We start from the raw sequence: 14,472 nt of genomic DNA, 5'->3' as shown, positions 1-14,472 counted from the left end.
GTACACCTATTTTATGTTACATTACAAAAAAAAAAAAAAAAAAACAACAACTGTAGAGTCAGGCATGGTGGCTCATGCTTGTAATCCCTGTGCTTGGGAGGCAGAGACAGGAGTATCACGCAGGTTTGAAGTCAGCCGCGCTGGCTTAATAGACCCTGTTTCCAAATAAAAATATAAAATAGATCTGGGAGTAAAGCCCGGAGGTAGAAGGGCTTCCAGGAACCCCAGTACCACCAAAACAACAACAACAATAATAACAACAACAATAACAACAACAACAACAACAACAACAAAACCCTGTAGACTACAAACTGTGCTTGCTTACCATAACATTTTACCTGGGAAAGCTGATGAGTGAGATTTCTTGCAAGTATTTATTGCATGATACAAAACAATTATGTACAAACTGCAAGGTCCCTAAAGTAGCAGTTAAGAGTTTATATACAGAAAGATGTCCCTATCTGACCAAATATCCAAGAGATGGAATTTCCCAGAGTTTATAACACAGAACAATAACCTCCACAGGCCCCTCTTCCATGGCTTTCTTCCATGTATGAGTTTGACTACTTTATTCTGGTTCTCACTCTCCCACAGTCCGGGTGTCTGAATGATCTTTTCAACAAGTTCCTCAGAGGTACATGGACACCATTGCAGGCTTTTGCATTTGCCTCTATGAATAACACGGGATGCTTTCCTGCAGATTACAGGCCTTCATTTCTATCGACTTCACGATTTTCCTTATCAATTTTATTTCCAACTAGCATGTTGACTATGTCATTCCTGGTATAATATGTTTCCAACTCATGTAACCAATTATCCAGTTTAACAACGGTGTTTCTTCTTATGACATAGTAATCTAATATAACACCCTGTGTACCTCTATAATAGCTGGGAGTTAATGTTCTACACCTCTCTTGACCAGCAGTATCCCATTTTGCTAGTTTAGCCTTATTTCCATCCATGAAATTGTTTTCACTTTAAAGTCAACACCTATTGTTGTTGCAAGTTCTGGATCAGGTGTGAGGTCTGGAAAGAAGAAGGAAGCTGCCACTGTGTGTCCAATGCTGAACAATAACTGATAAAGAGAAGTTTCCCCATCATGCCTGCTCTTCAGGACACCACATCCATTTTGAGGCAGGTAAGGTACAGAGAGGGTCAGGAAATATTCACAAGGGCCACGGCCTCACAGCATCCCTGAGCCTTAAAACAGGACAGTGAATGGAGAGGAAGACTTTGCTGCTCGGGCTTGTCTTAGACAGAATGCACAGATATTGGCGATCACTGGCTCTGTAGTGACAACTGAGAACTGAGCTGAAGATCCAGGTGGCCTGCAGGCGCAGTGCAGACTCCAGGGCCAGGCCTCCTGTGGCTGTGTGCCCTTCTCCAGAAGCTGAGGCCTCTGAGGACAAGGGCCCCAGGAAAAGAAAACAATAGGACACACCTAACAGGGCCTGAGGAGACCCACACATGGAAAGGCCTGGGAAGAGCATCATGGAGGCACAGGGGCTGGGGAGGGAGGAGGAGGGTCTGGCTGCAGAAGGGTCAGGGCCGGTGCCTCTCCTGAGTGACTGTTGACATCATATTCTTACACACTCACACCCAGGCTGGATCTTCACGGTGTTGTTTCTTGTTCAACCTTTTTGTATCAAACAGGCACCACTAATGGAAAATAAATAACACAGTGGCTACAAATCCAATCTCTTGTGCATTTATTAAAACACTTTGTGGCCCCTCCACCACTTTCTGTGGACACTATTAACAACTCCAGTTTCTGTTCTGAGGGGCTCACAGGCAGTGTCCTGAGCCAGAGCAAGGAAAAAGCTCAGTACTTGTCAGGCAGGCCTTTAGGTCTGTAGCGATTGGGGTCTCCACCACCTCGGCCCCATCTGTTGGCTTCCTGGTCAGCCTCGGCATCCTCATGTCCACGGCCCAAGAGTTGCTGAATATTCTCTCTGCCATCACTAGTCAAGGCAGACAGGAAGGAGATTTAATCACCAGGCTGATGAGCCACAGTCAGCCCTCCCAATTATTCCCTATCCAGGAAATGGCTCCACAGGAGGCCAGGAAGGCCAAGGAAGGGGCTAAGACACTGCCCCTGCCTAGCACCATCCGTGAAGCCCAGGCTGGCCACTTGAGTCTGGGTGAACAGTGCCAGAGAGGGAGGGTGAGGATGGCTCCACGGCCTCCCTTTCTCTGTGTGGAAGCAGGCCCACAACTCCTCAGCTATCCCCTGGCTCTGCTGAAGCTGAGGCCCTGCCCTGGCTGGAGGGAGAGGGGCAGGATGGGCAGGAGGACCAGGGCCCAGCCTGACAGAGGCCTCCTGCAGGGCTCATTCCCTGTGATCCCCACCACAGCCAAGGCCAGGCACCCAGGAATCCACGTTACCTGATCACTTCTGCAGCCCAGGCACCCCCAGGTCCCCTCTGGGCAGCCTCATAGTTCCCCTTAGCATGGAAGTATTTGTCTGAATTTATGTAGTTGGCTTCTTTCATGTCAGAGTAGGCTTGCCACATGTCTTTAGCCCCTGAACCAAAAGAAAAGACACCAAGGAAATCAGATCAGGTGAGCACCAAGAATGATTCTTCAAAAGAATCAACTGAAAAGCTGAGTGTGGTGGCGCACGCTTGTAATCCTAGCATTCGTGACGGTGAGACCGGAGGATTATGGCTTGCGGACAGTCTCAACTAATACTTAGTGAGGCCCTTTGTAATTCAGTGAGGCCCTATTTCAAAATAAAGAATTAAAAATAGGTAGAATGCCTTTGGGTTCCATACCCAGTACTGCAATGAAAAAAAAAAAAAAAGAATCAACTGAGAACATAGTCAAGGACTCATCCTGAATTCAGTGAGACCCTGTTTCAAAATAAAGAATAAAAAATAAGGCTGGGGGTGTGCTTGGTGGTGTAATGCTGCTGGGTTTCATCACCAGTTCCACACACACACAAAAATCTCAGCCTGGGTGTAGCCTCAAAAGCCACGTCTTTTTTTTTTTATTTTTATTTTCTCTTTGTGGGTCTGGGGATGGAACCCAGAGGCATGCAACCTCTGAGTTATACCCCTTGCCCTATTTTTTATTCTTTATTTTGAAACAGGATCTCACTATGTACGGAGGGCTTCACTAATTAGCTGAAGTTGTCTGCGAACCGCGAATCTGCTGTCTCAGCCTTCTGAATGCTGGGAATACAAGCGTGCACCACCACGCCCAGCTTGAAGCCACTTTTTCATGGACCTTGTCCTACCCTTCCTGGTCTGCGAGAACCTTTAATGGCAGCCATTGGGGCACCCTGTGCAGCTTTTCCTAACCACTGTGCTGCTGAGCGCCACCTTACGTTGGTGTGAGGTCTGGAAAGAAGGGAGCTGCCACTGTAGACTAGGATGCCTCATGTTCAGCACGATGGCAGAGCTGGAGCAGCCGGTTCTGTGTGTTTAGGGCTGTCCTGAGCACTGCAGGGTGTTCCCAGCACCCCGGGCCTCAGCCACCTGTCAAGCTGTGGTGTCCCTTACCCAAGTGGACAACCAAACAGATGCGCACACATTGAAAATGTCCCCAGAGCCAGAATGTTGTCTCAGCTCCAGAAGCACTGCTCTGGAATGCAGCTGCACAGGATTAGGGACTGGGAGGAGTGGGGTGTAGATGAGGACGGAGGAGCAGGCTCCAGACAGCCAGCTCTCCTGCCCTGATGCCTCACGTGCGATTGTGGGCTCTGAATGCGCGTCCCTGGGGTTGAGAGATCTGCCCCTGCTCAGGAGACTCTGCTGATGCTGTGCTTGTGGAGGAAACACTGGTGCCAGGGCCCTCAGCTGCGCTTGCAGCTTCTCAACACCTGGGGAGAGACTGGGAGTCCAGATGCCCAGCCCCCAGCCCGGCAGCTCCTCAGAATCCTCAGTGGAGGGAGAAGGGCCCTAGCTGTAGCAGTAGCTATAGCTGCCCAGGGCATTCCTGTGTGCCTGACATTACTGACAGTGGGGCTCAGAGGAGGGGGGCAGGCACAGCCACCTGGCAAGATTGGCTTGATGCACAGCTGGGTGAGAGCCCCTGTCTGCCACCTGCTCTATTGAGTCCAGTTTAAGAAGTGCTCCCCAGAGCACCAGGTGTTCCTGCCACCAGGGCAGCACCAGGGAGACAGGGCCCCTCCCTTCACCATGCTCAGGGGGAACCCTAAGACCTTCCTTCCATGGCCTTACCTCCAGCAGCTTGTTTAATGAAGGGCCACCATCCTTCGCTGTTTACTGCCAGGACCAAGGAACAGAAAATCAGGCCCGTGAATAGCTTCATGGTGCTGAAAAGGAAGGAGAGGGATGATGAAGCACATAGGAGCTTATGCACCCCTTCTGACATCTGTATTCCCCAAGCCTGGTAACTCGTTTTCACTGGTTCTCATTAGGATCTTAGCAGTTCCTGGGAAGCCTTGCTGCCGGTTGTAACTGGAAACCACAGACCTAACCCTACCACATCAGTCCTGAGCCAAGTCTCTCTATGGGGACAGTAGGTGGCACTGATGCAGGACATGGAGTTTAGGCCAGATTGACACTCCTTGTAGGAGTCCATAGGACCAGATTGCCACTCCCCATAGGAATTCTTGTGTCTCCTCTTCCCAACACAGACCACCCATGAGATAAATAAAACAAAATCACCATTTCTAAAGGTAATTATGCTTCTGTTGGGAAAGAGAAAACAGAATAAAAATTTAAAAACTCACTCCTGCAGCCACCCTCACCTGATACCCAGTGGAGCAGAGCTGCTAGTTGCTGGTTGCAGGGGGTGGAGGCTGCTATTTATCCTGAGCCTTCTCCACTGGCATCATGGGCAAGAGGAAAAGTCAGGTGCCTGTGAAAGTCCCTCCAAGTCATTTCCTAGAAAAAACAAACAAACAAACCATAGTACAATGAAAATCATAATACACTTCAGTGAGCTCCTCATACCCAGGCCATTTTCTCAAGTTGTGCAATCAAGTACAGAACATCCCTTTGTTCTGAGCTGGCAGTTCCTTGGGTCAGGTGAACTGCTCTGCTGGTCAACACTGGAGAGCCCACATAGGGGGGAGGAGGCAGGGATTGAGTACCGCCATGCAGAGCCAGACTGTTGGACGGTGGAGGTACAAGGGCTCCTTCAGCCAGTACCTGGGTTCCCAGTTTGCCTCAGGATGGACCCTGCTCACCAGAGGGCAGATGCTTCAGAAATTTAGCCCTTTGATTTCCTATCTAAATTTCTTGAGCTGCCAAATCTACAGGCTAGCCTCACCAACCCCCATGTGTGCCCTGGAAGGCATCTTTTAGGCTGCCACATAAACATAGGAAGGTTCCTAAATCTGCCCAGATGACCCAGCCAATTAGCAAATACATTAGCTAGGCTGGCTACTGAGTGACCCGACCCAATGTAGTGAGGGGACATTCTATTTCTCAACCCAATTCTGAGGGCTCACATATTGAGAGGGAAGCATCTGAGCATGAGGAACTAAAGGGTAAACTCTAAGAAGCCTGTGAAAGGGATGTAGCATCTCTTATAGAAAAAAATGGCAGCCCAGTTGGGGAAGGGCCAAGCTCCCAGGCAGGGGAAAGGCAGGAGAAGTCCTTGTACTGTATTACCCAGGGGAGGGGGAAACTATCTGTCCCCTGTTAGTGTGAGTCAGAAAGCTTAGCAGGATCTGCCCAGCTCTGCAGGGGCTGGTGCAGGAGTTGATGGCCAGAGCTTACACCAGAGCCCAGCAGGGCTGAGGCCTGAATGTATATGAACAGAGCCACCAGCTCTCAAGAGAAAATCTCTCTCATCACTAATCATAACTGGAAACATTCTAGAAAGAGAAATGTGGGCACTGTAGTCTAGTCTACACAAGGTGGATTCATTGCAATCTGTATTAATACAGATCAAAGGCTTAAGACCAGTCTCAAATCTTAGTGAGACCTTCAGCAAATTAGCAATAACTTGTTTTAAAATAAAATAGGGCTGAATGTATCCTCAGAGGTAGAATTACCCTTAGTACAATCCCTAGTAACAAACAAACAAATTCCCAAAAGACTGATTTTTTTTTTTTGAGGTACTGGGGATGGAACCCAGGGGCATTCTACCTCCTAGCCACACCTTCAGCCCTATTTTTTATTCTTTATTTTGAAACAAGGTCTCATTGAGTTGCAAAGGGCCTCCCAAAGTAGCTGAGGCTGTCCTCGAACTGTGATCTCCTGTCTCAGCATCCCATATGCTGGAATTACAAGAGTGCGCCACCACACCTGTTTCTTGATTTTCTTATGATAGGTGGGCCAGACTGCTCTTGAAGCCTTTTTATTCATTTGTTGAGAGTTACTGTCTTTTCTTTTGTTTCTCTGTTTTAGGTTTTATGTAATCATTTCACTTTATTTTTCTATTTCATTCATTGAAAAACAAAAATTATTAGGCCCAATATTTTATTAGTGCTGATGTTGAGAAGTCCTGATTCTCTCTTCTCTCCTTTATTTTATTATTTATTTATTTATTTATTTATTTATTTATTTATTTATTTATTCATTTATTTATTTGGTGGAACTGGGGTTCCTGGAAGCTCTTCTACCTCCAGGCTACACTCCCAGACCTATTTTTACATTTTTATTTGGAAACAGGGTCTCCTAAGCAAGTGCGTGCGGCTGGCTTCGAACCTGAGCAATCCTCCTGTCTCTGCCTCCCAAGCACGGGGATTACAAGCGTGCACCACCACGCCTGGAATCTCTTCTCTCCTTTAAATAATCACATATGCCGGGCGTAGTGGCGCACATTTGTAATCCCAGCATTCGGGAGGTTGATACGTGAGGATCACGGTTCGCGGACAGCCTCAGCTACTTAGTGAGGTCCTCTGCAACTCAATGAGACTCTGTTTCAAAATAAAGAATAAAGGCTGGGCATGGTGATGCACGCTTGCAATCCCTGTGCTTGGGAGGCTGAGACAGGAGGATTGCACGGGTTCGAAGCCAGCCTCAGCTACTTAGTGAGGCTCTCAGCAACTTAGTGAGACCCTGTTTCCAAATAAAATATAAAATAGATCTGGGAGTATAGACCAGAAGTAGAAATCCCCTGGGTTCCATTCCTAGTACCACCAAAAAAGAAATAAAGAAAGAAGGAAAGGAAGGAAGAAAGGAAGGAAGAGAAAAAGAAAGAAGGAAATAATAAAAATAGGGTAGGGGGTATAGTTCAGAGGTCAAATGCCCCCTGGGTTCCATCATCCCCAGACCTGCAAAAACACAAAAACAAACAAAATCACATATCACATCTAAGTAATGTGTCACATGAACATGAGAAGCTACCAGGCTCCCAGCAGCACAGTGGGGAAGCAGAGGCAACACAAGAGGCTCCCTCTATGACTCCCAGGACGTAATCACAGATGCTCACCACAACTGGGGACCATTGCATTCCACACATACTATCTAGGGGCACTCTAATCACAGACTGAAATCGGGAATATTTTTCATTCCTAACTCTCTTTCCAAGGACTTCTCAGAGTCTTTGTCGTCTCTAGATGTCGATTTGATTTTTAATGTTGAGAAGCTACCCCACTGGCCATTTTTTAAAATTTATTTTTATTGGTGTACTGTAATCATACATCACATTGGAATACAAGACTTGAGAGGATATACAGGCACACATCATCCAATTAGCCCTCATCCACTCCCCATCCCATTCCCTCCCCCTCCCTCCATCCCATGTTTGTTTGGTGATTAACTTTCTGCCATATTTCTCTGTGCATGCCGCATTGCAAGTACCGATCCCACTCTTGATGGCCCCAGTAGTGGCCTGGCTATCCGGTGTACTGATCCAGACCTTGCTGGCTCAAGCAGCAGCCTTGCCTCATGGAAGGCCCCAATTCTGGCCTTGCTGGCCCCCGCACCGGCCTAACCCCTTGGCTGACTCCGATCCTGGCCTCCGTGACCCCAGCACCAGCTTTGCCTGAAGGCAGGCTCCATCCCAGCCTTGCTGACCCTGGCACTGGCCTAACCCCTCGGCAGTCTCCTATCCTGGCCTCGGAGGCCCCAGCACCTGCCTTGCCTCATGGCAGGCTCTGATCCCGGCGCCCACTGGCCATTTGTGACATGTAGAAAAAAAATCAGCTTCCCTGTTCTGAGGCACTCTGATGATGCCACTCCCCCCCAAAATTCCTCAGGTAGAGTGGGTGGTGTTAGCAAATTGACCAGGTTATAGAAATTCCTGGGGTTCCAGGCCTGGGTGATCAGAGCTGTGCGGTGATGGGGATCACAGGGAATGAGCACTGCAGGAGGCTTCTGTCAGGCTGGGCCCTGGTCCTCCTGCCCATCCTGCCCCTCTCCCTCCAGCCAGTGCAGGGCTTGGGCTTCAGCAGAGCCAGGGGTTGGCTGAGGAGGGGTAGGCCCGCTCCCACACAGAGAAAAGGAGGGCCATGGAGCCATCCCCACCTTCCCTCTCTGGCGCTATTTATCCAGGATCGAGGTAGCCAGCCTGGGTTGAGCAGAGCAGTGCCAGGTAGAGACAGAGTTTTAAACCCCCACCCCCTTTCTGGCGTTCCTGGGCTCCTCTACTGCCATTCCCTGGAAAAAAGTTACCTTGGGAGAGTGGGCTGTGGCTCATCACCCTGATGTTGAGTTTCCCTCCTGTCTGCCTTGATTAGTGATGTCAGAGGATATTTAGAGACTCCATGGAAGGCTGGAGCTAGAAGCCAGCAAATGGGGTCATGTTGGCAAATACCCAGTCACTACAGACCTGCTGGCCTGCCTGGGAAGGACTGAACTTCTCTTTTCACTTTCCCTTTACAGATATGCACCACCTGCTCAGCAAGAGTCCCTCTTTGATATACATTTTATTGTCCATCTACATTGGAAACTTTTTTATTTTTCAGAATTGTAAAACATTCTTATAGGTTTGTATATGTGAACAGCCTAGTGACACCAAGGTCTACGTCATGGTACAGAAGATGTGCTTACTATTAGGCAATTGAACTTACACAAAACTTTGGAAAAAGGATTGGGACTTTAAAATTATCCTTTTTCAGATGAATTCTTAGTTTTACCAATTCTATACAATATATGTAGGACTAAAAACAGGTTTTCATTCAGGATCTGCTGGTGCCTGGGCATTGCAACCTAGAAACTCTCACTAGGAGAAAATTCTGCTCCTGAGGGGTGCAGGCTTTGAAAGAAGACAGAATCAGGTGTCCACGTCTTCAGTGGAGTCCTCTTACATTCCTGATGGTTAGCTTGCTAGGAAGAAGGACAAGATAGGAGTCTGTCCAGCTGTCCTCGCAGCTGCAGGATTGGCAGCCCTCCTGTGCAAGCACAGTGAGAAAAGGAGCAGGAGCCCTGGAGAGTCCAGGCATCTCATTTACTTTAAGGGGACCAGAAGAGAGTGAGCACCTGGGATTGTTGATCTTGAGGGAGACAAGATCTTAGGACCATTCGTGACGCCTTGCTTTCTCTTTTCTTGAACTCTAATTTCTGTACACTTGGTCTTCCCTGTTTATTTATTGGAATCTCCCTGATTTGACCATCAAATAAATTTTAGATTTCTCCTCTATCTATGAAATCACTATTCTCCAATTACAAATTCTCATTTTTTGTGTGTCTGTGGTACTAGGAGTAAAACCCAATGGCTTTTCTACCTCCAGGCTACACTCTCAGACCTATTTTATATTTTATTTGGAAACAGGGTCTCACTAAGTTGCTGAGAGCCTCACTAAGTAGCTGAGGCTGGCTTCAAACCTGTGCGATCCTCCTGTCTCAGCCTCCCAAGTGCGGGGATTACAAGCGTGCGCGACCACGCCCAGCTCAGCTCTCATTTTTTTTTAAATTTTTTATTGGAGCTCTCGTTTATTTGAAGTTACAATCTGATTTCATGCCTATTGTCTCTGCCAACATCTAGCAAGTGGTTAATTTATAGAAGGTCTTCAAGGAATAGTTCATAAATAAAAAAGTAAATATAGTCATGAACCATAAAATGATGTTATAGTCAACAATACCCATGAAATTATACTGGAGTTGAAAAATTCCTATCACTGGTAGTTCTGCTGTAACATTATACCCTCACTATTAGTCAAGTGCTTACAGTGATGCTGGTATAAACAAAACTACATTGTGACCAGTCATAGAAAACTTCAGCACATAACCTCTGCACAGACTGTAATACTATATAAAATAATAAATAAATATGTGACTGATACCTATTTATTATGTTACAGGCTTTATCAGCATTTATATAGTGTAGTACTTCTACTTGTTTAAAAAAGTGTACTGTACACAGTATGTCCTGTTATGCCAACAGTAGCTTCATCCATCCATGGCCACTGTGTCTATTTTATCAGGAGTTCTACGCCATGCTCCTATGAGTGAGTACAAAGTACAATATTGGACATACAAGTGATGCATTTATCAGAACATATCCCTGTCTTTAAGTGATCCAGAACTCTAAGGGAACCCATCATTCTAGGACATTCTCAAGGCCCAGAATAGCATCAGCACTTCCCACCGCCTAGAAACACGGGCAGCATTTGAAGTGCAACACCTCTGTGGCCCTTCTCTACAGGATCTGCCTTTCACAACAAGGACCCTGTTGCACTGCGCTGCACTCTCTCCCTAAGACAGTGCCCGCCCTCCTCCAGGCACTGTATGCGCTCCCAGTGCCAGTACATGGCAGAGCCAGGGTCATACCAGGTCTGTTGCACCAGGCGTGGCCGAAGCTTCTGTGTCCTGTGCTTAAAGTCCAAGTGGCTGGATTGTAGGATCTGTGATGGGAACTCAGTGTCACGGCCTCTACTGGCAAGGCATTCTGAGGCTTATTGATGGGCTCCTGTCAGAGAGAAGCCTGGCAAGACGACCAGGGGACAACGTCCGGGCTTCTGCTGCCAGAGCTGAGGTGACTGTGACCCATGGCATTCTCCCAACCAAACCGTCCAACCTGGAATTACCACACAGCAGCCCTTCTCTGTCAAGGGGTTCACAGCTGCCCAGAGAAGAACATGTTGAGGGTCCGGGGGCAGAGGCTGGAGCAGGAGGAGCCTGGCCAAGGGGCTGTGTCCTGGCTGCTTGTCCTGGAATGAGCTTCATGATCTCTACTTCTCTTCAGAAAGGAGTTGAGGGGGTGGGGATTTGGCTCAGTGGCAGAGCGGCTACCTAGCATGTGCAAAACTCTGGGTTCATTCCTTTGCTTTGTAAAAAAAAATGGAAAAAGTATAAAAAATACAAAATCAAAGTAGAAAGAGGTTGAAGGCCGATATTTCTTCAGGAATGACAGCCAGACTTTCCTAGAAGTGGCCTAGGAATGAGGTGGCTGAGACTCACAGATGGACTCAAAGATACAGGGAGACCTGTTCCTCTTCCTGGCCTCAAGAGGCTGACCTGGCCTAGGAGCGCTACTGCATCCACGTTTGCATGCTATGGATCAGTTTAAAACCCAACCTGCATTTAAAAGTGTCTCTCTTCCTTCTGTTTTGGAAGACAGCTCTGCTTTGCCTCCCTCCCCCTTCCTGTGCCAGCTCCTTCCACTCTCCCTAGAACATCTTTGAGTAGTAGATGAAGGCCATTTGAGCAAAGGTGGGAAGCATCCCAAGTTTCATTACACAATGCACATGAGCTTTGGGAAGGCCATTCCACCAGCTCATAATTATCAGCCCTAACCCAATTGCGGTCACTGACCAGTGGGCTAAGACAGGGTTTCCTGTGCCTCTCTGTCCCGACCTGCTTTCACTGTACATCACTACTTTCTCGCCAGCTCAGTCTGTCTTTCCTATATGCTTCCTGCCCTCCCCTCCCGTGTTGTCTTCCAATGAGCTGTAGCCAGAAGGTTCTGTGCTCTCTCCCCTATCTCTATTTCATATGAATATAGATATTTATGGGGTACCATACAATATTTCCATTTTTTGTGAAATGTCCTCAAACTCTCAGGCTCTGCTGACTGTATCATGCATTGATTCATCCATGCCATAAAAATTAGGAAGAACCTGTCATAGATGGGGTGAGACATCAGGTATAGAAATACAATAGATTATGATCAGTAGAAAAACAAGGCTGCTATCCCCATGTTTTGTTCACTTTGAGTCTTCTGTGATAAGAAACTGGGTAATTAAAAGTAAATACAACTCAAATAGATGCCTGTTTTCTAGATATATTCTAAAAGTAGCCTCTTCCGGAGCTCCAGACCATTGTGCATGGTGTGCACCATTTCCAGGGCCACGTAGTTTTTCATTACATATTTTCCCACTTAATTCATTGCCAAAATTCTTGCATATTTTATTATGGAAAAATAGTTTGCACTTAGTATCTTCAATGTGGTTTATTTTTAAATGGAAGTACATACGTGCTACAGTATTGACAGAAATTAGTAATGTAATTAGTGTCCACTCTTTAGAGTGTTATTGTGGTTTCCACAAAAATATGCACAAACAAGTTCATTAGTCATAAAATGATCAGGTAATGGGCCTGTTATTTGACTTATGTTGGGCAGATGCCGAGATTACTTCCTTCTCCTCAGCATCTGCGTGAAGATTTCCCATGCAGGAAATTGGCTAAGCTTCAAGGAGGCGGAGCCCTGAGGGGAAGTGTTGTCTCTGGCCAAAGTACTCCCCCACTCTTAGATATTCTTTCATAACTATTATTCTTTTGGTAATGATTCTTTTAACTTTCCACACGAATTGCTCTGGTGATATAAGATCAGGACTGTGAGAGAAACTGAGTCCGTGAAAAATAATTTTCTAGTAATTTGTCTAAGCCTCTAAATGCCCTCGGCTTTGCTCAAATGGTAATAAAATCTAGTTAGAATTCAGATTCAGTGGAAGCATTCCAGTCACAGTAATTACAAACGCAGATTTCCCCTCTATCTCTGACCTTCATTCTAATTATTAACTTACAGTAAAAGCCTTAAGAGTCAGCTGAAACCATTAGCCATAAAAAAAAAATTGCAAGGAAGGCAACCGGTGCCTCTGTTTACCCCCTCTCCTTGTGATCCTGCCTAGATACAGAGAAGATAAACTTTGTGTGTGACATCAAAGCAGCCTAGTTGATGAGCAGCTAATACTGCCCAATACAATAGAGCTGAAGGCTAGGAAGATTCTTGACCTCTACACCTAGTATGAGCGCTTCCCAAAACAGGGAGGTGCCACGTGCCTAAGAAATTAATATGTCAGAACAAAGGACAGATATAATAAATGTGTAAGTGTGAAAGAAAGGAAATATGGTGAGAATAAGAAAGCATTTTTGTATGAAGAAGAGCTTATCCTAAGATTGTCCCAAATGGGAAAGATAGAATCGGGGTAATCAGAAAAGAAAAGGATGTTGCAAAGGGTTTGTGATAGGAAAATGGATTATTAAAAGAGGAATAGGCTTCTAATAAGCCTATCATTTGAGGAAAAGTGCTCATCAGCTAGAGAAGTACATCTGACAACTAAATCTAAAAACTTCATGTTATTTTTTGGTGTTTATCTGCTAAACTGTGTTGTGAGCTTGCTTAAGCTTTCAGACTTTAAATGGCAATGCAGACGAAACCTGGGAGACCTCCATCACATCCCCCTGGATCGCCATATCTCCCCATGCCTGCCATATGGACTAAACCCTAGGAATGGAAAGTTCCGAAAAGTTAAAGAAGATTCCATGAGAGGCCGTATTCTCCAAGCCCTGGGCATTCCTGTGCCTTCTGGAATTTGCCCTTTGGAGCCGCCTGTCTGCAAGGGCAGGGGGCTCAAGGACAGGGGGCTGCATCTGGTCACAAGATCCGGAGCTAATGTCTTGAATGCCGGACTAGTTTTTTTTTTTTTTTACTTTGTTTACATGTCCTTCACTATTGATTTATGGTGATTACACTCCTTTCTTTTTCTTTTTCTTTTTTTTTACTATTAATCTCACTGGTGAAGGATATAAATTTTCTGGGTTCTTGTAATAAAGTGTCAATTGCACAAGAGGCTTTTGTCCATGTCAGATTCTTTCCCGGAGAGAAACCTCTACCTTTAGCACTGTGAATAGGAACTTAAAGGAATTTATTTAATAAAAGGGAAAGAATCGCTGCAGATAAGTGGCTGCAGAACTGCACCCAAATCCTTTGCACATCTTTCTGAGAAACTCGATCTCAAGTGGACACAATGGCCATATTCAGTGCTGGATTTATTATTCCCAACTGAGCCAGTCGGCCACAGGCAGAGGTCCTCAGTGTATTTTAAACTTAGTGTGAGTAGCTTGGATAATATTTGTAGAAATTGGTTAGGAAAGGGTTACAGTTTTCACATAAAAATAATTGGCATGCAAAAACTTGCTATTCCTGATCCTCAAAATCATTGCTACCCAACAATTGTCACAAAAAGGTTCAATAAGATAATAAGAGATATCCCTCTGTGTGTTATAAATTTTTACTGATCACCACAACATAAACACCACAAGCTTGCACACATTGTGGCACATGGAAGGGGCCCAGGTCCTATAGTTGGATATAGTCATGAAGCAGATGTTGGGATGAACATCACATACAAAAGGGTAAAAGACAGACCTGTTTTCCGTTGTCACT

General features: G+C 46.1%; 1 protein-coding gene and 1 pseudogene across 2 annotated transcripts; both read right to left on the bottom strand.

The window, feature by feature from the left end:
• Positions 1 to 457: 457 nt before the first annotated feature.
• Positions 458 to 1,493, bottom strand: LOC308259362 (annotated as a pseudogene). Its single transcript has 3 exons — positions 1,188 to 1,493; positions 738 to 1,075; positions 458 to 670 (listed from the first exon to the last, which is right to left on the bottom strand). The product of its transcript is annotated as an uncharacterized misc_RNA (transcript).
• A 329-nt stretch (positions 1,494 to 1,822) lies between these two features.
• LOC308266308 (serum amyloid A-5 protein-like) lies at positions 1,823 to 2,513 on the bottom strand (the record flags this gene model as incomplete). The annotated part of the gene is made up of 2 exons (XM_080700477.1): positions 1,823 to 1,961; positions 2,386 to 2,513. 2 exons carry the CDS (start codon positions 2,511 to 2,513, stop codon positions 1,823 to 1,825), a joined length of 267 nt encoding a protein of 88 aa, XP_080556603.1.
• Between the last annotated feature and the right edge of the window lie 11,959 nt (positions 2,514 to 14,472).

The sequence above is a fragment of the Muscardinus avellanarius genome, assembly GCF_963383645.1.
Source record: "Muscardinus avellanarius genome assembly, chromosome: 1".
Taxonomy (NCBI): Eukaryota; Metazoa; Chordata; class Mammalia; order Rodentia; family Gliridae; genus Muscardinus; species Muscardinus avellanarius.
Note: the sequence above shows the minus strand (reverse complement) of the source record. Positions and strands in the feature narration are given on the sequence as shown.